The sequence below is a fragment of the Scardinius erythrophthalmus genome (assembly GCF_964197995.2).
Source record: "Scardinius erythrophthalmus genome assembly, chromosome: 1".
NCBI classification, from domain to species: Eukaryota; Metazoa; Chordata; class Actinopteri; order Cypriniformes; family Leuciscidae; genus Scardinius; species Scardinius erythrophthalmus.
The window spans coordinates 50,025,690-50,050,590 of record NC_138221.1 but is presented as its reverse complement, the minus strand read 5'-3'; the positions used below and the strand labels follow the sequence as shown (position 1 = coordinate 50,050,590).

Below are 24,901 nucleotides of genomic sequence, written 5' to 3'. Positions count from 1 at the left end.
TTCACTCTGTTGTTGTTGTTGTTGTTGTTGTTGTTGTTTTTCCTCATATTTTTTGCTAGTTTACTTTTTGAACCTGAAGTGTTTGGGAATTTTTGATACCTATAAACCTAAATAATGCTGTAGACATTGTTGATATTATAGATTTACAGATATTGGGATTTACCTCTATGTTTACTAACACTGTTCCCTGGCCAGAATTTACAGTGGCAAGCAATTTGTCTGTCCACGATGAACATGAAACCATGTGATGCAACACAGTTGCAGGCAATCAGAATAGATTTGATGTTTAATATACAGCTATGTGTTGTGGGACTTTCAGCCAATGAGATTTTACTGTAGGCAGATCTACCAAGTATGATTCTGCAGAAATAGATACCGAGAGGTCAATAAAATGTCACTTTGGTTGTCACTGCTTATCCAGGACTCTATACTGTACCTTACCACACTTTCTATCTGCACCCCCGCCTGCTGAATAAACTCCTACTGTAGTTTCAGAGTAGGTTTAAAGTTCAAACCATACAGATCCAACCTGGTTTAGATCAGGTTCAGTGGGCTCACAACGTTCGGTTTAATCGTTGCCTGTCAACTCAGTGTTTGACCCAGAGTTTGTGATTAAATCTAGAGAGTGTCATGTGCAGCAAACAGCCAATCACATGGAACATGGAGAGCGTCAGCAAAGCAACTTGAAAACGAGCCTGCAAGGTTAGCAAAAAAAGCGTAACTCCTGCTGCCGCAATGGTACACAGGGAAGGAGACCAGAGGCCGTTTTTTTATGGATGTCAATGGAGGAGAGACTTCACTACGCAGAATAAACCGCTTTTGTGAGGAAACGGCCTATAATTTAATGAATCGACAGCCCATCGGCTAGTCTTAAACATGTATGCTTTTAAACATTAGTTTTGGATTGATCTATTCTTAGAGTTTACATTACATAGAGTTTATGAAAAAAATGCTTTTTTATAAGAGAAGTCACAGACAATTGCACGACAGGTAGGACTCAGTTTCCGGCACTTCTCGTGCAGTAATTGACTGTCGCAAAACTATAAGACTATCTCTGACATCAGTTTGATTCACTTCTCGCGAGAGAGGTGGTGCAATTCACTTCTATAAATATCAAGAATTTATAAATGTATATACAAGGCAGGAATAAATGCTGCTGCAGCGAGAGTTTGAGAAGGCAGCTGAATGAAAAAATAAATGCATTTATCAACTGAATTTAAATAATAATTTATACAGATTCACAAAGAGCTCAGAAGAATACACGTAAACTTATATATTAAAGGTATAGCGGAGGATCTTTCCGAATTTTAGATAAGAACCGCCCTCTCCACTTTTTGAAAAAATGCACATGCGCAACACTCTACCTGTTCCCGAGAGGGAACGAGGCTCTCCTCGTGCACGCTCTGTTTACAAGTTGCTGTCGGCATCGCTCATACAAGATTACTTTCCAAAAGAAGATTTGCACTTTTTCTCCAAATAGCAATCCAAACTTTACCTGTCGAGTAGAAACTTCGCGACTGAGGCATCAGTGGGAAGCCCAACCTGTGTTTTCAGCGCACGCCATCGTGTGAAACAATCTCCCAAAAACACTCTGATCTTGTTTCTCTCTTCTGAAGCCTTTCTCTTCTTCTCATACAGTTCGTACAAACTTTTTCTCTTGCGACCCTCAGACATTTTCAAAGGACCCGGTGAAACGGCGAGCTTCAATGAATGGCTGAGCTCTAGCTCACCACACATAAACACCTGAAAGTGCGCATGCGCAGAAAGCGAAAACTAAGGGACGAGCACGTACGACGGCCTTACGTAAACATATCACCAGAATGATTGACACTTAGGTGGACCAATAGTTTACACTACCCACCCGGAAAAAGAAAATCCTCCGCTATACCTTTAAAGATTATATTATATATATTTATTTTAATTGAATTGACAATTAATATAATTATTATATAGATATATTATATGAATTATACATAATTATAATTCATATAATATAAATCAAATAAATAACAGCAAAATATTTTCACTAAACTGCTTTAATATGGGGCAAGAAATATGAGGGGGGAGTGACTTTATTGCATCAGATACATGTCACTTTGCTCACAGCTGATTCGTTTTGGTTTGCGATCTCTAACCCAGAATAAAACCTGCGAGAGTTAGCCAGCTAAAAACAATTCACCTTCTTGGGCCCGAAAAACCAGAGTTTGCTCAAACTTATCTCAAACTTACCTGGCCATTTCCCAAAAGCATCGTTAGCCAACTGTGTTTGCAAGTTCTGTTGAATTTTGTAGATAACGACAAAACTTGCGACTATAGTTGGCTTCCGCGAAATGCACCCCTGGGTAGGAAATAAAACCAGTTTCATGCAACTGGCCTCAGATATTCAGGATAGGTCTACCAGAGCTGTATCATCTACAATTTAAAAGTTCTTATCTGAATCCCTTGTGTTATGTGTACTTATGGACAATAGCACTGGGAGGATCGCAGTTCCTTGAGGAGCCTCAGTAGAAACAAACAAGCTTGAGACGGTAGTTTCTGTTGTTTTAACACACTGCGCTCAGCAGGAGAGAAAGTCCAGAATTCACAATATGATGGAATCACAGCTTGATCTGTGCTTTAGCCTCAAGGGAACTAGGTACTGTAGTTAAATGCAGATGAGAAGTCTAGAAGAAGAGGATCTTCGTGTAAAATGGCCTCTTCAGATGTTTTATGTATGATGTTCACAGCTGCACTTGAAAACCTTGTTTGGCCCTTATAATCATAAAGCTCTAGCCTTAGGACTACATGTGTGGTCACATTCTGTGTGCAAATGTGAGAGGCTGCGTTATGTGACACGATGATCAAAGATGTGGGAATTCTGAAAACACAAACTTTTGAAAACGGGTTTCAAAGTGCAAGTTTTTTAAACCAATACTGTGATCGTCTCCGTGTAAACAAAGAAAACGTGAATCTGTGAAAACAGTGACGTCATGCACACGTATTTTACGTGTTCAGCTAGAGGCATGCCTGTTTGCCACATGTGCTCTGTATAGGAATGCTTATGTACGCAGGCGCATAGTCTTTCTTTACAAAGTGACATCGCCAACTACTGACCTGTCATGCATAATACGTTTTTAGTAATGTTCTCGGATCCGTGTGAACGATGTCATTGTACAAAGAAAAAACATTTCTGTTTTTTGGACATCGTTGTCATGCTATAAAGGTTTAAATCTTTGCAATAGGAAAATGTTGCTATTATGCTAGCTGGAGCTGTTAACCTCCAGTCTTTGTGCTAAGCTAGGCTAGCGGTGGGTGCGTCAGACAGAGTTACGGCACGCACGGAGATGAAAAGGGTATGTATGGACTTATCCAACTCTGGGGGATACGGTGAATAAGCTAAAGTCCCAAAAAGTCGGCGTGTTCCTTTAAAGGGATAGTTCACCCAAAAATGAAAATTCTGTCATCATTTACTCACCCTCAAGTTGTTTCAAACCTGTAAGAATTTATCTTTTCTGCTGAACACAAAAGAAGATGTTTTGAAAAATGTCTGTAACCAAACAGTTGATGGACTCCATTGACTTCCATAGTAGGAAAAAAAAATACTAGTCAATGGGTTCCATCAACTGTTTGGTTACAGACATTTTTCAAAATATCTTCTTTTGTGTTCAGCAGAAAAAAGAAATTCTTACAGGTTTGAAACAACTAGAATTTTCATTTTTGGGTGAACTATCCCTTTAAAGGAACACGCCGACTTTTTGGGACTTTAGCTTATTCACCGTATCCCCCAGAGTTGGATAAGTCCATACATACCCTTTTCATCTCCGTGCGTGCCGTAACTCTGTCTGACGCACCCACCGCTAGCCTAGCTTAGCACAAAGACTGGAGGTAAACAGCTCCAGCTAGCATAATAGCAACATTTTCCTATTTATATGTTGTGATTTGTATAGTCACAGCGTGTACAAATAACAAGGTCACATGAGACACAGCCATCTTCTAAGTGTATACAAACTGGGAAATATTCTCAGAAGGCGAAGCACTGCTACTTGGGCGAGTGATTTGCTCGCAGCACCTGAGAAGCCCCGTGACGAGCGGCAGAGAGTTCACACAGAGTTGGAGTAAATCACTCTTTCAATTGTGAAAAGGTTCTTCATAGTGGAAAATGTTCTTTAGATCAGGGATGTCCAAACTCATTCCTGGAGGGCCACTGTCCAGCAGAGTTTAGCTCCAACTAGCCTCAAAACACCTGCCTGGAAGATTCTAGTATGCCTTGATTATTGGTTCAGGTGTGTTCATTTTGGCTGGAGCTAAACTCTGCAGGATAGTGGTGGTCCAGGAACAGGATTGGTCACCCCTGCTTTAGATTATTAAAATGTTCTTCACACTAAAGAAAAAAAAAAGGTTCTTTCAAGAACTTTTCATTGACAGATTAGGGGAACCAAAAATGGTTATTCTATGGCATCGCTGTGAAAACCCCCTTTTGCAACTTTTATTTTTAAGAGTGTAGGCTTATTAGCAGCCAACAAATATCTAATAGGATTGAATGAGTGGTGAAGAGAGCAGGCCAAATGTGAGGTGTGAGAGGAAGTGTTAATGGGTACAGTGAGCTGTCAGGGTCAGGAATGCTTCGTAAGATCAGAGAGACATCTGACCTGATTTCAGCAGCAGCAACCATCCAAAATCACATCAAACATCAGTCTCCTTAATCCATCACATCAACCGGAATCAAGTGTTTGTCTTTGTGGTTAGTTGACTGGCAATGAGTGGCTTTTGAGTCTGCCTTCTTTATAAGTGTAGTGTTCGTGTGTGTGGCAAGCTGACTGGAAATCAATGGTTTTTGTGTCTGTGTAGGTGTGCAGCTTTCAATTCATGTACATGTCTGTGTGGTTGCACTGCTTGGAAACACACACATGTTCACACATATACGAACACACACACAAGAAGTTGGACAGGAAGAGGCGGGCTGTGAACTCTCTTCTCTTACAAGTTACTTCCGTTTTGATTTGAAGCTCATATGCTCATAGGTGACAGCTCAAACAAATCAAATGCAACGGTTTCTCACATGGCTCATTTTAATTGCTGCTTTGTCTTGCATGTTTATGTTCTTTGAAGACACTTTCTTACCACAGCAACTTCCGAGCAGGGGATTTTCAAATTGAAGTCCAGGGACTCAACCAATTTTGACACGATTACAGTTTCATTTTCACTTTTTTTATAAGATGAATTAATGATTAATTAATAATCAAGATAAATCAGAAAAATATATACATATCAAGGTATTAATCTTGTGAATGTCTATTGAAAATGACTTTATTTACAGCCGTGTGTGTGTGTGTGTGTGTGTGTGTGTGTGTGTGTGTGTGTGTGTGTGTGTGTTGCAAGAAACCTTGACTTAGTGCACTTCAGGGGGAAACACTTCCGCATGTCATCACCATAAAAACTGTCAGCGGACTGATCAGATGACCCTGCCTGGAGTGATGTTTGAATATGTAGTTTCGAGTGTGTTTATGCGCATAGAATTTTATGCTTTATGCAGTGCCTGTAGTTGAGAGACAAGCAAGTCATGTGGGGATGTCATATTGACGGCTAAAACGAATTAGATTGATTGACACACACTAACACAGATACAAGCTAACACTTCTGCACACACACAAATGAATGGTGGTCAACCAATATATGAAGATTAATAATCATTATAATACTATTTTAGTACTTTATAATAATAATTATAATTAATAAATCTTACCAATGATAGTGTATTTTTAATTAAAGGGGTCATGACATGGATGTACAAAAATCATATATATATATGTGGAAAAATGATTGCAACCCTCATTTTGATGCTCTATGTCATTGTCATTGAAATGACAATGCCCACTCGATATTGCATCTGAATGTTTTGTCATTTACAGAAAAAACATTATGAAATAATTGACTTATGGTTTGTGATGCAGCTGTCGGATCAAATAGAGTTGGCTTCTTCAGCTTTCAAAAAAGGTTCTTTACGAACTCTCCATTACACTGTGCCTCGTTTACAAAACAAAATGCTCAGAACAAACATATAATCCTCAGACGCAATCCAGAATGCCATTAAAATAAACCATCCACTTGTTTCTGACTCTGAGGTCTTTCTGAACTCTGTACAGAGACGTGAACAAGCTTTTTAAACTGGACATGTCAAAGCAAAAGCTCTTTCACTCTTCCATTTGTCCTTTTTTCAGCACGCGGAGTATGTCAGAAACTGAATGTGCATCTATATTGACGCAATGTGATGCTCACATCCAGTGTAGGCAAATGTAGCCATTAAGCGACTGAATGCCAGAAGGCAGGGCCTATGATGCGATGATGTATAACTATTTGTCAATTTTATATGATCGTTATATGGCAGGCATATGCAGATGTATTTGCCCGTGTGACATCCCAAATCCCACAAAATCCAAAGCCATTATTTTTTTTAAATAATGGCTTTAATATAAAGATAAAGCCATTTTTTTTTTTGCATTTCTGATTTTCCCTAACTCTCACGTGTTTGTTGTACTGTACCTGACGCTGTGTCTCTCTCAGAGTGAAAATGGCCGTGTGGATCCAGGCCCAGCAGCTGCAGGGAGATGCTCTGCACCAGATGCAGTCTCTCTACGGGCAACACTTCCCCATAGAGGTGCGACACTACCTGTCCCAGTGGATAGAGGGACAACTCTGGTATGTTAAGAGTTTGCCTGAGCTCATTTGAACTGCAACTGATTTGCAGATTTTGACATTTTTTATTACATCAATGTTATTTACTGTGTCTGCATGTCCTCTGTCAGGGATGCGATAGATTTAGAGAACCCCCAAGAGGAGATTAAAGCCAAGCGTTTATTGGACAACCTGATCCAGGAACTACAGAAGAAAGCAGAGCATCAAGTGGGAGAGGACGGCTTCTTACTCAAGATCAAATTAGGACATTATGCTTCACAGCTGAAGGTTCTGCTTGTTCTTTGTTTGCGAGTACAGCTCAGGAATGATGAGTTAAAAAAAGTGATAACGGATCAGACTTTTGATTTTCACACATTCAAAAGCTCCTGAATAAATGTTTATACACACACACTGAAAAACATGTAGACTCAGATCTCTTTTATATGTTTGTTTGAGATGTTTCTCTTAAAGGATATTTGGAGGAATAAAATTAGAGGATATAGATAGAAAAAAAATAAAAATAAATGAGAGTTGTTGACATACAGTATATCAGTGCATGATGATAAAGCCGTTATTAAGAACAGGCCAGTCAGGAAAGTGCAGCCGCAGTGTTTACTGTCACTAGTGTTGCACAGTGTACTTGAGTGTGTTAATGTAAACAAGACCGAGTAGATGGAGGTGTGTGTTTATTTTCGTCTAATTCTGACTCTGTGTGTGTGTGTGTTTTTTCAGAGCACATATGACCGATGTCCCCTGGAGTTGGTGAGATGTATCAAACACATCCTGTACACGGAGCAAAGACTCGTCAGAGAGGCGACTAATGTGAGTGAACAGAGTAGGCAGTCGGTTTATCAGTTCATTTGTAATAAGGGGTTATTTAAAATGTATTTATTTTGTATATATATATCACATAAATGCAGACTTGGTGAGCAGAAGAGACTTCTTATCTAATCTTAATGACACCAAACTTTTTGTGTGGTGTGTGTGTGTGTGTATATATATATATATATACTACACACGCATGCACACACACACACATATGTACATTCACACACACACACACACACACACACACACACACACACACACACACACACACACACACACACACACAGTTAAGATTAGATAAGAAGTCTCTTCTGCTCACCAAGTCTGCATTTATTTGATCATAAATACAGTAAACACATTAGTATTGTAAAATAGTATTACAATTTAAAATAACTGCTTTCTATGTTAATGTACTGAAAATGTATTACATGATCCTTCAGAAATCATTCTAATATACTTATTTGATGCAAGGCAAGGCAAGGAGCGCATTTATTTAAATAGGTTTTTTTGTAATAACATGAAAGTCTTTTCTGTCACTGTTAATCAATTTAACGCGTCCTTGCTGAATAAAAATAATAAAAAGTAAAAAGGAATAAAAAGTAATTATTGGCCTCAAACTTTTGAACGGTAGTCTAGTTATTGCGTTTTTGTTACACAGATAAGTGTAATAGTTGGTAATAAATCTGTTAATTTAAAGAATTGATACCTAATAAACAACTGGAAAAATCATGGAAAAATACACAGAATTGCATTGGTCAAAATGTGTGGGAACCCAGGTCTGTGAATTGTTCCATAACATATGATTCCAACATTTTACAGACCTCATAATTTTACTCCCAGAGCTCTCTCGACATTCAACTGATTTATAAACACTTTGTTTCAACAAGCCATTAAAAATGGTTTGTACCATTTATAAAAAGAGAGAACTATGTTGTCTTGGTTTAAATCATGGGCATAGAGTAATAAACAGGGCTGCTGTAAATGACTTTTACAATCTTCAGAAATAGAATTTGCATTGTGCATGTGTAGATGAACATACATAGCTAAATATACACATACTAATCTACACACAAATTCGACGATACCTGCCAAGAAAGCGCTCAGTTTTATGAGAGTAAAAGAGGAAATTTCAGATTTTATTAACTGAACTGACATACCATAAAATCATAAAACTAAAGACAATATCAGTAAATCTAGAGGCTCACATACACATGAAAATGCCCACTCATTCCTTATGTTCTTAGGCACACCTGTAGATCCACTCAACGCATAATATTTATGTTCACATACCATGTATGCACTACACAAACAATATTTAGTTTGCTCAAACACACATGTACGTGCACCCAGTCTTACGTGGGCATAGAGGGATAACCTCACCTGCGTGGGTTATTCATACACAATGGGACAGAGAGGATAAGGACAGTATACATATTAAAGCTTTGGTTTGTGGGATTTTCATAGAAGAACTGTTTATCAGGTTGTTTTAAAGGTATCTACAAAAACAAATACATACAAAAAGTTGAATTATATCATGCTTTATGCTTTTCTGAAATATTCTGTTATAATTTTGTGAAACATAATTTTAGTGAAACTGAACGTTGAACTATGGTTGGTTGTCACTCATGCGTGTCTGTGATTGGCAGTCAAGCTCACCGGTGGGCGGGGTGATGGACAGCATGTCGCAGAAGTACCATCAGATAAACCAGGCGTTTGAGGAGCTCAGAATATTGACTCAGGACACAGAGAATGACCTCAGAAAACTACAGCACAACCAGGAGTACTTCATTATACAATACCAGGAGAGCCTCAGAATACAGGGTATATGTCCACACACATTTACATTTATACATGCAGCAAACGCTGTTACCCTTGCATTCAAAATATACTTTTCATCAGTTCATGTATTCCCTGCATGGAAATCAAACTTTGCCATTGTAAGAGCCATGCTTTGCTGTTTGAGCTACAGGACACACACACACACACACACACATAGCCATGACTATTTTATCATTCAACTCATCGTACAGCAAAAAATGTCCTTATTAAAACAGTCTGGATGTTCACATAATTCCTGAGAATACCATTGAATTAAGTCTGAATTTAGACAGCTAATAATTTATAAATAAGCATTATTTGTTAAGATAATTACTATAATAAAAAAAGAAAACTGTTTGTCACAGGAATTGCTAGATTCCCAACCCACTTTTTTCATACCCAGATCACACTTCTACATACGAGAATATGGGAATTTTATTTTTCAAAACTTACAGTATGTTTGTGGAATAAATCTTCCTCTGCTTTGTGCAGCTCAGTTATCAAGCCTGGCCACGCTGCCTCCAGCAGACCGACAGCTACGAGAGCCCAGCCTGCTCAGCAAGAGAGCCACAGTAGAGGCCTGGCTGACCCGAGAGGCCAACACCCTGCAGAAATACAGACTGGTACTCACACATACACGCTCGGAATGAATAGTGTGTATAGCATTAGCATAATACAACACTCAAACTGTAACATTAGTAGCACATGCTTTTAAAAGCCACATCTTAAACATTTATAGCAAGTTTTTTATTCAGCAAGGATGCATTAAATTACAGTTTTTTTCAATTGCTAACAAGCGCTTACCCATACTTAAGATACTTTTTCTAAACTCTTAACACAGACTCACACCTACAAAACACAATTGGCCAAATGGTTAATTGTCTTTTCAAAAACACATTTTGTTAAATATATACTAACTCTTCCTTTCAAAACGGAAAACATGTTTCTCTGCGCACACACTAACTTTACTAAAACACTGGAAATCTGACTCAAAATTAAAATTTTCTGTTAAAGAATAACACTTGTTTTCACTTCACAAGGTACAAGCACTCAATCAAAGTACACCAGGTTTCAAAATCCTGGCTATTGTTGACATTACTAAAACTGCACAGACATTTATGTTTCAGTTTTACAGGTATTTGCATGCAAAACGTGCAATCCACCATTTTACACTAAATTCTTGGTTGGGAACTGTCCACATGTACAGTACTGTTCACATTCATAATCATTCCAGTAAAAAGCAAATCAGTTTTTATTCCTCTACTGTTTACTAGTACAGGAGGTACAGTATAAACACGGTTTGATAGAACAGAAAAAGTTTTACAGTATTTCTTACAGTGAACAAAATATCCATGAAACACACAAGAGCATTCTGAACAAAAAAACAACAGCAAAAAAAAAACCATAAAATTACTGTATCTAATCTCTGCGATCTTCAGGGTTAGGCCACATGTTTTCCTCAAGATCACATCTGATATCATCCAAGGCGATGCACCTGGGATAAAACTGCTTGGTATGTCGGATCCACCCTTGGAGCCAGCATCCATGGCTTCAAGGAGGAACATCTGCTCATGTGGCTGATGGTCATAAACCTTCCACCTCCACATTACATTTCGTCCAGGTCGACGCCTTTTGGCCAGATAGAATCCTGCCTCATCTATGTATATGAATTCATGAGGGGCCTGTTGGCCTCCAATTCCATAATTCTCAAAACAAAGTTTATGTAAATCATGTCATTACTGTATACTAGACTGTACTGTAACCTATTGCTGTGTAGGTTACCTACTTGCAAAGTGCAAAGCTTATAGAACTGGACATTGAATTGAATATACTACACTATACCTGGACATATTGTCGTTGTAGCTCCTTGACTCTCTCACTGATATATTGTTTTTGAACTGATATCATTGCAGAAGCAGAGGTTTTTATAAACTTTCATATTGTGAAATATTACAGTAGTACAATTTGAAATAACTGATTTCTGTTTAAAATTATGTATGTCATGTAATAAATTGTGTAAAATGTAATTTATTCCTGTGATGAAAAGCTGAATTTTCAGCATCATTACTCCAGGAAGAAAAGCTTGTTTCTTCATGACATTGTTCAAAAGCAACATATTTTGCTAGCAATCAAAATCACATTTTGCTAAAATCATGAAATTTACAAAAATGGTAAAAGTTTCATGTAAATGGTAAATAAATAAATGCAGTCCATACTGTATCTAAGGTTTGGAATATTGTTTTTGCTATTGTGGGATGTTGTGTGTTAACATTTGTAAATACTACAAAAACAATCCATAATTTTGTCGGGGGGTATAGCTTGTCTGTTAAGAAAATGTAAGCATTGTGGAAATGTGTTCACTGACTGCATATTGTGTGAAAACGACAAGAAATGTGTGAATGGTATGGCCACAAAAGACCGATGCTGTGCTAATTGTGTTTAGAGTTTTGAAAATGTGACAACTGATTGGACAAACGCTTGTTAGCGACTGAAAAAAACTGTAATAAAAAAAGGTACGGTAAAGACAACAATGTTACAAAGACTTCTATTACAAATAAATGCTGTTTTTTGATCATTCTATGTATCAAAAAATGTATCTTCGATAATCCATTTCACTTGGGTATACATCACAATACAGAAGAAAATGTTTTATTACGACTTTAAGGCATACTCGAATTACCTGTCTTGATTGGCTTACCCGGTAAAAAGAGGAACACATTCATTTCGAAAGATACTGTTTACCATTATATGTCTTCTTTAAATTGAAAACAACAGTTCCACTTGATGTCACACATTCGATTTCAAGTACAGTACTAAACTTGAGGGCCGTTGTCATTTACATGAGTACAGTACATATGTTCACGTCTGTTCAAGCTAGTGTGTGTGTGTGTGCTCAGGGCTTGGCAGAGAAACACCAGAAGACACTGGCATTGCTACGGAAACAGCAGACGGTGATTCTTGATGATGAGCTGATTCAGTGGAAGAGACGTCAACAGCTGGCTGGCAACGGAGGGCCGCCCGAGGGAGGACTGGACATACTGCAGTCATGGTGCGCACACACACTTACTTAGGATGTATCATAGACCTCTATTGTTTTTAAAGCTAAAGTTAATTATAATTACTACAGATTAACCCAAACACTTTGCATTTACATTATACATACACAACTTGTGATCTTTCATTCATGGTTTCGTTACACATTTCTGCTTATGTGCACAGGTGTGAGAAGCTAGCAGAAACCATTTGGCAGAATCGTCAGCAGATCCGGAGGGCGGAGCATCTGAGACAGCAGCTGCCCATTCCTGGCCCCATCGAAGAGCTGCTGACCGAACTCAACGGCACCATCACAGACATCATCTCAGCTTTAGTCACCAGGTGTGTGTGCGTGTTCGAGAGAGAGAGAGAGAGAGAGAGAGAGAGAGAGTAGCAGTTCAGTTAAGGTTAAGTGATTGCAAAGTGGAGTAACACAACCAATATCCTCACTCTAATCAACATCATGCATTTTTATTATATGCACTCTTTCTAGGCATTGCTGCTATTTAAGAGTTGACTTCACAATGCATTTGAAAGCATCATATTAGTTGCCATGGTGACATGCCAACCACATTCAAAGTCATACATCAGCTTCCTTTCAGTTTTCTGTATGTGTGTTTATTTTTTCACTCAGTATAGAGTCTGGGTTGTGGGTTGAACATTTATATTTAATTATTTAGCAGACGCTTTCATCCAAAGCGACTTAGAAATGAGGAGAGCAACAGAAGCAAACAAACTAACAAAACGGCAGCAATATGCAAGTGCCGTGACCAGTCTCCAGTTAGTCCAGCACAGTACACATAGCAAGGTGTTTATTTTTTGTTTTTGTTTTTTAAACAGATATATAATAGTAAGTGTTAGTATTAATGGGTCAAGTGTTGCCGGAAAAGATGCGTCTTCAGCAGTTTCTTGAAAATGGCTACGGACTCAGCAGCTCGGGTTGAGTGAAGGTCCGTAAAAATTGATTTTGTGCCTTTTTGAGATGGCACCACAAGGCACCGTTCACTTGCAGAACGCAAGCTTCTGGAGGGCACATAGGTCTAGTTCTGTAGGCAGACATCAGTGCCTTGAATTTGATGCGATCAGCAATTGGCAACCAGTACAAGTTTATGAGAAGAGGTGTGATGTGCGCTCTCTTCAGCTCATTAAAGACCACTCTTGCTGCTGCATTCCGAATCAGTTGCAGAGGTTTGACAGTACATGCTGGAAGGCTTGCCAAGAGAGCATTACAGTCTAGTACAGTCTGGATAAAACAAGATCATGGACAAGGAATTGTGTAGCAAGGGCCTGATCTTCCTAATGTTGTATAAGGCAAATCTGCAGGACCAGTCAGTTCTAGCAATGTGGTCTGTGAAGTTTAACTGATCATAAATCACAACTCTGAGGTTCCTGGCTGTCCTGGATGGAGTTATGGTTGACAAACCCATCAGCTGAATGGAAGTTGTGATGAAATGTTGGGTTGGCAGAGATCACAAGCCGCTCTGTCTTTGCAGGGTTTAGTTTAAGGTGGTGGTCCTTCATCCAGACCGAAATGTCTGTCAGGCTGAGATGTGAGTAGCTACCATCAGATTATTTGGCTGGAATGAGAGATAGAGTTGTGTGTCATCAGCATACCATTGATAGGGACAACCATGTTTCTGAATGACGGTGTAGATGGGAAAGAGAAGTGGTCCAGGCACTGAGCCCTGAGGCACCCCCATAAAGGAGCTAGATGTTGCAACCTACCTATATGAATAATGAATATGAATAATCTAAAAAGAAATATTAAAGCGATATATTTCACCCCAAAAAATACTTTCTCTCATGCCATTCCAAACTGTTTGACTTTCTTTAATATGTTTTACACAAATTGTGCCAGTCACTTTTTCCATGAAATGACAATAAATGGGCTTCAAAAAGGATGCAAAAGCATTATAAATGTATCAAAGTGGGCCATACACATACACAACTCATGCACTATGTTCCTAGTTTTCTAAAGTCAAACAGTACAGTAGCTTTTTTGTGAAACAGATGGAAATTCAAGTCATTATTCACAGAAAATATATACCTTAGTTCATGAAAGTTCATTCTTCATGAAATTGCTACTTCTATCATGAACCATTATTTATGCACCTAGGAAAACTAGGGCATATGTCAAGTTTCAATGACTAGCAACTTAAATGTCCTTTACTCTACTAAAAGTTTTGGGCCAGTAAGATGCTCACCAAGGCTGCTTTTGTTTGATCGAAAATACAGTAAAAACATATACCGAAAAATATGACTTTGTGAAATATAACAAAATACAATACAATACAAAATAAAATAAGTGTTTTCTGTTTTAATATATTTTACAATGTTATTTATTCCTGTGATGGGAAATCAGAATTTTCAGCAACCAAGTCAAATTTACCTCTTTATGATAGTTTCATCATGCTTCTGGATCCTTTTTGAAGCTTGAAATCCCCAGTCTTTTTCTGTTCCTGAAGGAAAGATAGTCATGAGTGTGAATAATGATGACGCATTTTTTCCTTTTAATGATGACGAAATCCTTTCACATTGTTCATTCTCACATTTTATGAAATCAAAAGATGAACATCTCGATGCCAAATTAGTTTATGTATCATTCACCCTGTGTATACTCGTGTGAATCTCTGAGAAATCAACAGAGACCATTTGTCAGAGACATTCAGTCGTCACTTTTGTGGCACACTGGGGATGTCTACAAACTTCTGCTCTCCTTCACTCTCTTTCTCATCATATCTTTTGTCAGTGTTCACACCTACCACAGGGGATGAATGTGGGGGTACATTCATGTGTGTGTGTGTTTGGTGCCTCAGGCCAAGCAGTCATTGAAACAACTGAGCTTAATAGGAATTGTGCTTTTGGTTACACTTTATTTTGATGGTCCTTTTTAGACATTCTTTTGACTTTATGTAACATGTCACATACATGTCAACTAACTGAGTGTTAGTTGAGTATTAGTAGACTGTTAGGGGTAGGGTATGTAGAATAAGGGGTTTGGGTTAGTAGAATAAGTTGACATGCACTTGAAAAGTAAGTAGAATGTCTGTTGGGGAAGCATCACAATAAAGTGTTAGTAGATATTAAGCAGACAATCTACTAATACTCTAATGAGAGTTAGTTGACATGTACAGTATGTGTTACTTATAGTCAACAGAATGTCTAAAGGGGACCATCAAAATAAAGTGTTACAATGACATTTCCTGATCCAATTCCCCCTCTTCTCATCATTCCATATCCTCTCTTTACTATAAAATAAGAAATAAGGAAAAATATATTATATATTTATTTAATATATTTTGTGTGGAAACCATGTTTTCAGGATTCTTTAATAAATACATTTCAAAAGTATGGATCACATACCCATACACTGAGGGAGAAGGGAGGAAGAAATATATCTCAGCGCTTTGCATTCTCCTACTTTCTCCTTGAAAAACTTTGCGTTAACTCGCAAGCTTTTTTGCAAGCGAATGTAAAATTTAATTAACATTTTGTAGCAATGTAAATGTCCCTTTTTTTATCAATTTGATGCATATTTGAAGAATAAAGATATTAATTTCTTTAAAACAACTGACTGGCCCTTGACTTTTGAACGATAGTGTACATGTATTTCTTCCTGTAGATATACTGTATGTTTTATGGATTAGGATTTACAGTTAATATGTGTATGTGTGTGTGTGTGTGTGTGTGTGTGTGTGTGTGTGTGTGTGTGTGTGTGTGTGTGTGTGTGTGTGTGTGTGTGTGTGTGTTTTCTCTGCAGTACCTTTATCATCGAAAAGCAGCCTCCTCAGGTGCTGAAAACACAAACTAAATTTGCAGCGACAGTGCGTTTGCTGGTAGGTGGGAAACTCAACGTGCACATGAACCCACCGCAGGTTAAAGCCACCATCATCAGCGAACAACAGGCCAAGGCCTTGCTCAAGAATGAAAACACCAGAAAGTGAGCAGAAACACAACACATTGTATTTAGTAACTCCTTTGCGTGTTGTTGATTACTCATTGTGAATTGGCCTAATATGCCTGGAGCTGCTAAAACAAAGCATGTTTCATCAGGCACCCTGATACACAATCCTACATTTATGAACACACACACATTTTTTGCACAAACCCAATTTTTAGCTGCATTTGCTACTTAAAGGAGAACTCCGGTCAATTTTAACATTGAGCTCATTTTTTTGTACATTTGGAGTGCTGTCAATACAGAGAACAACGACAAAAATCGGTGTTGCCTACACCGTGTTATCCTCTTTTTAAAATTTGCACCCTGTTGACTTCAATGGGGCAAGTTTTAAACCTGCTTTTAGCATCTTAACATCCTTGATGTGTCATTACAAGTGCACAGGTCATGTGAGTGATTCCTTCAGAGTGATCACGGGTGAATCTGACTGCAGTAGATGTGAAAGATATTAATAAAAATTATGTTATTTCAGCCAGCGCACATACCTGTATTTACATCCTGTTTTCGGTCGAAGTCCAAAGTAATCGATTGTCGAGTTCACGCGCATTGGTTTAGTACCTATGATCACGCGCGTGAACTCGACAATCAACTACTGTGGACTTCGGTGTAGGCAACACCGATTTTTTGTCGTTGTTCTCTGTATTGACAGCACTCCAAATTTACAAAAAAATGAGCTTAATGTTAAAATTGACCGTTCTCCTTTAATGGACTCTGATCTTGGTTAAAATTTTTATCTCCATCTTTACGTCTACATGCTGAATAATATTCTCTGTATATGTGTCTGTCTAACAGTGACAGCAGTGGCGAGATCTTGAATAACAACTGTGTGATGGAGTACCACCAGACCACAGGCACCCTCAGTGCACACTTTAGAAACATGGTGAGTGCACTGTGGCCGTCTAGGGGCTAACTTTAGAAAAAATGTCTGTAAGAGTGTGTGAATGTTTCAAAGTAGCCACCATTTAAGTTTATTCATAATTTACTCTGTGCCTTCAGAGAACAGAGATCTATTCTCAGTTACATATCAACCATGACAAACAATAATAAATAATTATATTATTTCTGTACATTTGTTAACCAGAAAGTGTAACAATTACTTGTTACTCAAGTAATTCTGTCTTACTTTTGTACACTATATCTTATGTGTTTATAATAAAAGGAAGTTTAAATGAAAAATGACTAAAACATGAAATGAAAAACATGAAACTTTCTTTATTATAAACACTTGGTTAGGCAATTTGTTGTCTAATTTGACATTCGTGATTCATATACTGTGAATGACATTTGTAGATGTAGGCTAAGTATTTTAGGGAGGGTGTTTTGTGTGGAAGTGACTCATGTTGAATGGGAAGAAGAAATCAATCATCTCTCTCTCTCTCTCTCTCTCTCTCTCTCTCTCTCTCTCTCTCTCTCTCTCTCTCTCTCTCTCTCTCTCTCTCTCTCTCTCTCTCTCTCTCTCTCTCTCTCTCTCTCTCTCTCTCTCTCTCTCTCTCTCTCTCTCTCTCTCTCTCTCTCTCTCTCTCTCCTATAGTCTCTGAAGCGGATCAGGCGTTCAGACCGCAGAGGAGCGGAGTCTGTTACAGAGGAGAAGTTCACCATTTTGTTTGAATCACAGTTCAGTGTTGGCGGAAATGAGCTGGTATTTCAGGTTAAGGTGAGATTGAGATGAACTGTAATATTGAACTGTTACGAACCACATATAGGGATGTAGAAATAATTATAACTGAGACATTTCTATGTTAATCACATAGATTGTCATTAATTTTCAAACAAAAATGACTATGTACATTTTAGACTGGAGTTGCTTATTGGTTAATTCAGTCAAAATATTTTTTTTTGTATATTTAGCAGTACAAACAGTTATAGTTGTTATATTTATGCAACACATTTCTATTCAAAACTTTTCAAAACGTTTATATTATTCATTTATTTAAGGGCAGCAATTACTTCAGTCTTCAGTCACATGATCCTTCCGAAATCATACTGATATGCTTATTTGCTGTGCAAGAAAAAAAATATTATCAGTATTGAAAACTGTTGTGCTTTTGATCAATTTAATGCATCCTTGCTGAACAAAAGTTCAAAGTTCTTTCAAAAGAAAAAATCTTACTGACCCCACATTTTTGAATGTTATTGTACAATTAATATTATTAAAGTGATTATGTATAATAGAGTCAATTGCAACTTGGTTCATTCATTTTTCTCATCCACACATTTCCCCCCAGACTCTCTCTTTGCCTGTGGTGGTAATTGTCCATGGAAGTCAAGACAACAATGCGACAGCCACAGTTCTATGGGACAATGCATTTGCTGAACCGGTTAGTTCCTGATAACATCAGTGCATCTTTGGTTGGGTGGTGTGGTGGTTAAAGTTCAGGCCAGCATTATTGTGCCCTTGAGCAAAGTACTTAATACCAGGGAGGCTGTCCCTGTTATAAGCTCATGAGGCCGTTGTATGGCGAAATCACAAGAAAGTAGTGGAAATAAATTCCCAGGTCATGTGGCAATAAATAAACATCCTATAACTTAACCGTGTTGAGCATCAAAAATCACCCCTGACTTGACAACACACAAGACTAATTCTTCAAACCATATGTAATGTAATTTTTCTCCCACTCATCAGGATTTCAAACTCCCCACAACAAACAAAACTGTCATGTTTCATAGGGTGGGTGTTGATTGGATGGCTAACGACATACAGTATGACTAACATTCCTTTACTGTACCCTTATTCTCCTTAAAGGAACAGTGCATCCATAAATGGATATCCTGTCATCATTTACTCACCCTCATGTCATTCCAAACCTGTATTACTTTTTCTTCCCTGGAACACAAAAGGAGAAATGAGTGAATGGTGACCAGTGGCTGTCAAACTACAAAAAGCAGAATAAAAACATACATGTAGTTCATATTAGGTTTTTCAAGAGATGTCTAGTTAGTATCATATCATTATGAGTCACTAATAAATTTTTCTTAAGGGCAGCAGTGAATGGCATGCGTACAGAACATGTTAGATACTTATGCAAATCAAGCAGGATATGGTGAGTGAAGGAGTTGATGTAATACACCCCTCTATATTGTCATGAAATTTCTCTGTTCTTTTCCTAAAAACAAGCTTAAAACCAAGGGCGTAGGTTTCATTTTGAGATCGGTGGGGACATTTTTGCACTTTTGACTACAATTTCAAGTAATCTAAAGCCTTTATTTCTAGACATGGTAGCCAACCCACTCATAACATGATTTTGATTATGTAAACCAACAACATTACAATTTAGCTTTCTGTACTTTATGATAGAATATCATAAATTACATAAACAAGCAAAAATAGTTATAATCATAAATAATAAACAAGCATTCATTCATAACACCAAAAAAGGTGATCAGAGATTTGAGGTTTTGAGTCTATATTGACTTCAATTAATCAATTCTGTAATGTTATAAGTTAAAAGTCAGTAATGACAACAAGAAGGCTGTTTAACAGATACTTAACTTTACTCTGTCCATATAGTGCAATCGTCAACATACAGTACATCAGCATCAGAGTACAGGGTGGGCCATTTATATGGATACACCGTAATGACATGGGAATGGTTGGTGATATTAAAGTCCTGTTTGTGGCACATTAGTATATGTGAGGGGGGCAAACTCCTCAAGATGGGTGGTGACCATGACATATACTAATGTGCCACAAACAGGACTTTAATATCACCAACCATTCCCATGTTATTACGGTGTATCCATATAAATGGCCCACCCTGTACATATACATAATGTATGTAGAGCACTTGCAGGCAGTGTGCAAATTGCAGTGTTTTTAGGGGTCAGGGTGCTCTTATTATTGACGCTGTAGTGTATATTCTTTTAATATCAAAAATTAACTGGACCATTAATGATTTTAGAAGAAAATGCAACCACGAGTCTACTGTTGCTATAATGTAACAAACACAACTTTCACGTGCATCTGATCGAAAGATAAACCACATGCTCTTATTTCAGTGTTGTTTTTATTTTTGTGGATATTTCAGTTTGCTATGCACATTCAGTTTGACAGCATTTAGTTAAAGAGGGTCAACTTTAACATTCAGCTGAACTGTTCACATTTTAAACACTTACCTTACTGCATGCATTAAATGCACTTCCTTAAAAGATCAGTTTTCTAACGTAATTACTTTCTCATGTAATGTCAATGGTACGACCCCTATATTTCAGATGTGGCCAAAATTACAACAGTGGTTACATATACATTTATTTTAATTGTTTGATAAAAATTATCGCTGGGGGCAATTCAGTAGTCGCTGGATATTGCTTCCCTAGTACTAAATTTTATGCCCTTGCTTAAAACCAAAGTGATTGTGACCCACTGAAAACCTGCCTGATGAATAAAGTTTTTGATAAGGTCCTATATTTTTCATTCTCTCTCAGGGACGGGTGCCCTTTATTGTGCCTGACAAGGTGTTATGGCCGCAGTTGTGTGAGGCTCTGAATATGAAGTACAAGGCAGAAGTGCAGTCAAATCGAGGTCTGTCCGAGGGGAATCTCGTCTTCCTTGCTCAGAAAGCCTTCAGCAGCTCCAGCGTCAACCCGGAGGAATACCGCAACATGACCATGACCTGGTCACAGTTTAACAGGGTAAATACACAACTCAATCTCAACCACAGTACTGTACTTAAATAGTTTAAGAGGTTAGAACTCTTCTGTAAAATCTATCCATACCAGTGAAAAAAATGCATAGAAGGAAATACCTATCAAAGAAAACACCAAAAATAAATAGATCAATAAAAATAGATTATGCAAGATAATGGACTGTTGGTTTAGTGAGGTCAGATATTGTATTTATATTTCAGATATGTATACACATACATGTATATAAATACACACACACTACCATTCAAAAGTTTGATTTTTAAATAAGTAAATTTTGCTCACGAGGCTGTATTTATTTGATCAAAAATACAGTCAAATCATAATTTTGTGGAATATTATAATTTAAAATAACTGTTTTCTATTTTAGTACATTTTTAAAAATACCTGTGATGACAAAGCTGAATTTTCTCCTGTGTCACATTATCCAGAAATCACTATAATATGCTGATTTGGTGCTTAAGAAACATTTCTTATTATTATCAGTTGAATTTTTTTCAGGATAATTTCATGAATAGAAGATTCAAAAGAACTGCATTTATTTAAAATAAAAATATTTTGTAACCATGTATAAGTCCGTAATGTCACTCAGTTTAATACATCCTTGTATATAAGTATTGTATACTGTAAGTATATAAAAAGTATTAACTGACCCAAACATTTGAGCTATTTTCATTGGTGAAGCAAAATGCAAACTGACTGCCAATATTGGGTCTAAAATGTAAATCATCCAGTAATCAGTCGTAATGACGTGTCCCATGCTGTTTTTGAAACCCATCTCGAAATCTCTAAACCCCTGCGTTTAGTTGCGCTCCATCTAGCTGTTCTTCAAGTATTTTTTTGTACTTCCCTATTGGTCATGAGCTTTATATGAGCTTCAGTTAAGCCGAAAGCAACATGGCCAGTTCTTTTGTAACAAATTTTTCGACCATGACTGTGACCTGCTGCTCTGTTACTCAACAGCACTGCCTTTATCGAGCAATGTTCTCACAGATGGCTTAATCCTAAACTAGTCTCTCATCATTCTGGCTTTGTTTTCTTCATTTTAAGTGGTGATCCGCCGACCTGGGGCAGCATGTTAGCCGATCAAATTGACATTGCTTCTCGTCCATTGTAATAGTTAATGGTTATTCAGAAAGTGAGGTTTTATCGGAGAGCTTTTGATGTGCAGGCAGGCCTAAGGCTGTGGCTGCCTTTGAAAATGGCCATGTGCTGATCTGCTACATTAAGCGGGCAGTGTTCCCAACAGAGGCCTTTGGAATTTAGGCACTGTATGCGTTTATGGCTTTGTTTATTTACACACAAGTCACTGATACTCACTATGCACACACTTGCACAGATAGACACCAAGTAATCTTCACGATTGATGCTTTCATGCAGTGGGGTCCAAAAGTCTGAGAACATTTGTGGAAATGCTTGAATCAAAAGTTAAATGTATGTGAAAAGTTACCATTAGTTAATGTATTAACTAACAATGAGTAATATAGTTCTTACAGTATTTATTATTTTTTGTTGAATTAAATAGCTCATCGTTAATTCATGTTAGCTCAGGACTAAATAATATGGTTACACTTTAAAATAAGGTCTCATTTGTTAACATTAGTTAATGCATTAACTAACAATGAGCAATACATTTGTTACAGTATTTATCTTTGTTAATGTTAGTTAATCAAAATAGAGTTGTTCATTGTTTGTTCATTTTAGTTCACAGACAGTGCATTATTTAATGTTAACAAATACAACATTTGATTTTAATAGTGTATTAGTAAATGTTGGAATTAACATTAAAGAAGATTAATAAATGCTGTAGAAATATTGTTTATTATTAGTTCATGTTAACTTAAGTAGTTAACTAACTAATAAAAACCTTATTGTAAATGAAACCTGTAGTGTTACCAATGATATTAACAGATACCATTTTTGTGATGTGTTAGTAAATGTTGGAATTAACATTAAAGGTGCTGTATGTATTTTATTTAATTAGCATTATTTTTACTGTACCATAGCATAAAAAAACATATGTTTGCAGATATTTAGGAAACATTAGGGTTTTTCCTGGGTGAAAAATGGTCTTCGGTGGTGGCAAGGCAAGGCAAGTTTATTTATATAGCACATTTCATACACAATGGCAATTCAAAGTGCTTTACATAGAAGAAATTAAAATAATAAAAAGAAATAAGAATAATTAAAACAGTTTAGAAAAATAAAATAAAATACAGTACAGTAAAAACAGTCGGACGAACAGCGGCACAGTGCTCATTCAGTAAATGCATAGTTAAACAGATGTGTTTTGAGTCTGGATTTGAATGTGACTACTGTAGGAGCACATCTGATCTCTTCTGGAAGCTGGTTCCAGCTGCGGCTGGCATAATGGCTAAAAGCAGATTCACCATGCTTAGAGTGAACCCTTGGTATTTCTAGCTGATATGATCCTAATGATCTGAGTGATCTGTTGGGTTTATATTCAGTGAGCATATCTGCAATGTATTGAGGTCCTAGGCCATTGAATGATTTATATACCAGTAATAATACTTTAAAATCAATCCTAAATCTAACTGGGAGCCAGTGTAAAGACCTCAGGACTGGTGTTATATGTTCATATTTTCTGGTTCTGCTTAGAATCCTGGCGGCAGCGTTCTGTATGAGCTGCAACTGTCTTATGGTCTTTTTGGGAAGGCCAGTGAGGAGTCCATTACAATAATCCACCCTGCTGGTGATGAAAGCATGAACAAGTTTCTCTAAGTCTTGTCTGGAAACAAAGCATCTTATTCTTGCAATATTTTTGAGATGATAGTATGCTGATTTAGTTATTGCTTTGACATGACTACTGAAACTAAGGTCTGACTCCAGTGTCACACCAAGATTCCTGACTTGATGTTTAGTTGTTTGACCCCTAGAGTGAAGGTATGTGTTCACCTTGAGAACTTCATCTTTGTTTCCAAATGCAATGACTTCAGTTTTGTCTTTGTTTAACTGAAGAAAGTTTTGACACATCCAACTGTTGACTTCAGTCATCAATGCATTGGCACAGGGAGTCAGTGGGGCTGTAATCGTTAGGCAATAGGGCTAAGTAAATCTGTGTGTCGTCTGCATAGCTGTGGTAAGCAATTTGGTTCTTTCTCATTATTTGGCTCATTGGGAGCATATACAGGTTGAACAGGAGTGGCGCAAAAATTGAGCCTTGAGGGACTCCGCATGTCATGGATGTCCACTCAGACTTATGATCTCCTATACTCACATAATAACCTCTCCCATCTAAGTATGACGAACACTGTCATCCAAAAACACAGTACAAAAAAAAAGTACAAAAGCCCAGTACTGACAATAAAACCAAATAAATGTATAAACCGCTTGTAATATAAACTTATGCTATTTAGGGGCCAAGCACCGAAGGTGCGGAGGCACCTATTGTATCTGTTCCCGTTCTTATTATTATTATTCTTCCTTCTTCCAACTGGGAGTCTATGGCAGCCCATAGAACCGAATGCGGGAAAGTTGTTTTGGTTTGACATTCTGATAGAGGACAGTCCCAACATTAAATACACCAATTTTGGTGTGTCTAAGTCATTCCCTCTAGCGCCACCACCTGTCCAAAGTTTCACTTTTATTTTGCTAATAACTTTTGAACCGTAAGGCCAATCAACAAAATTCTTTTTCTCTCTGATTCCTGAGCTCATGCCAATTCGATTGCACCCTATGACGTCATTTCCGTCATAACAATATGGCCGCCATTTTGAATTTATCTAAAAAGCTACTTTTTCGAACTCGTCCTAGACGGTTTGTCCGATTTGCACGAAAATTAAACCAGATCATCTACAGACCATGCTGACAAAAAGTTATGGAATTCAAGTTGATTCGCTTAACAGTTTTCGATAAACCCACGAATAAATTTTACGTAGCGCTTGCGAAAACAGATGTAAAGCCGTATCTCCGCAACGCTTTATCAGATTCAGACCAAAGTTGGTACATGTC

At 37.5% G+C, this 24,901-nt stretch overlaps 1 protein-coding gene across 1 annotated transcript in view; it reads left to right on the top strand.

The window, feature by feature from the left end:
• stat5a (signal transducer and activator of transcription 5a) overlaps window positions 1–24,901 on the top strand; it is a 90,008-nt gene that overhangs the window by 52,075 nt on the left and 13,032 nt on the right. Inside the window, exons 3-14 of the mRNA XM_081370914.1 lie at window positions 6,541–6,675; window positions 6,783–6,939; window positions 7,384–7,473; window positions 9,126–9,300; window positions 9,790–9,920; window positions 12,195–12,346; window positions 12,517–12,672; window positions 16,091–16,270; window positions 17,081–17,168; window positions 17,820–17,942; window positions 18,514–18,606; window positions 20,711–20,917. Of these exons, the coding sequence (XP_081227040.1) occupies window positions 6,548–6,675; window positions 6,783–6,939; window positions 7,384–7,473; window positions 9,126–9,300; window positions 9,790–9,920; window positions 12,195–12,346; window positions 12,517–12,672; window positions 16,091–16,270; window positions 17,081–17,168; window positions 17,820–17,942; window positions 18,514–18,606; window positions 20,711–20,917 (1,680 nt within the window). The 5' untranslated portion in view covers window positions 6,541–6,547. The remainder of the gene's footprint in view (window positions 1–6,540; window positions 6,676–6,782; window positions 6,940–7,383; window positions 7,474–9,125; window positions 9,301–9,789; window positions 9,921–12,194; window positions 12,347–12,516; window positions 12,673–16,090; window positions 16,271–17,080; window positions 17,169–17,819; window positions 17,943–18,513; window positions 18,607–20,710; window positions 20,918–24,901) is intronic.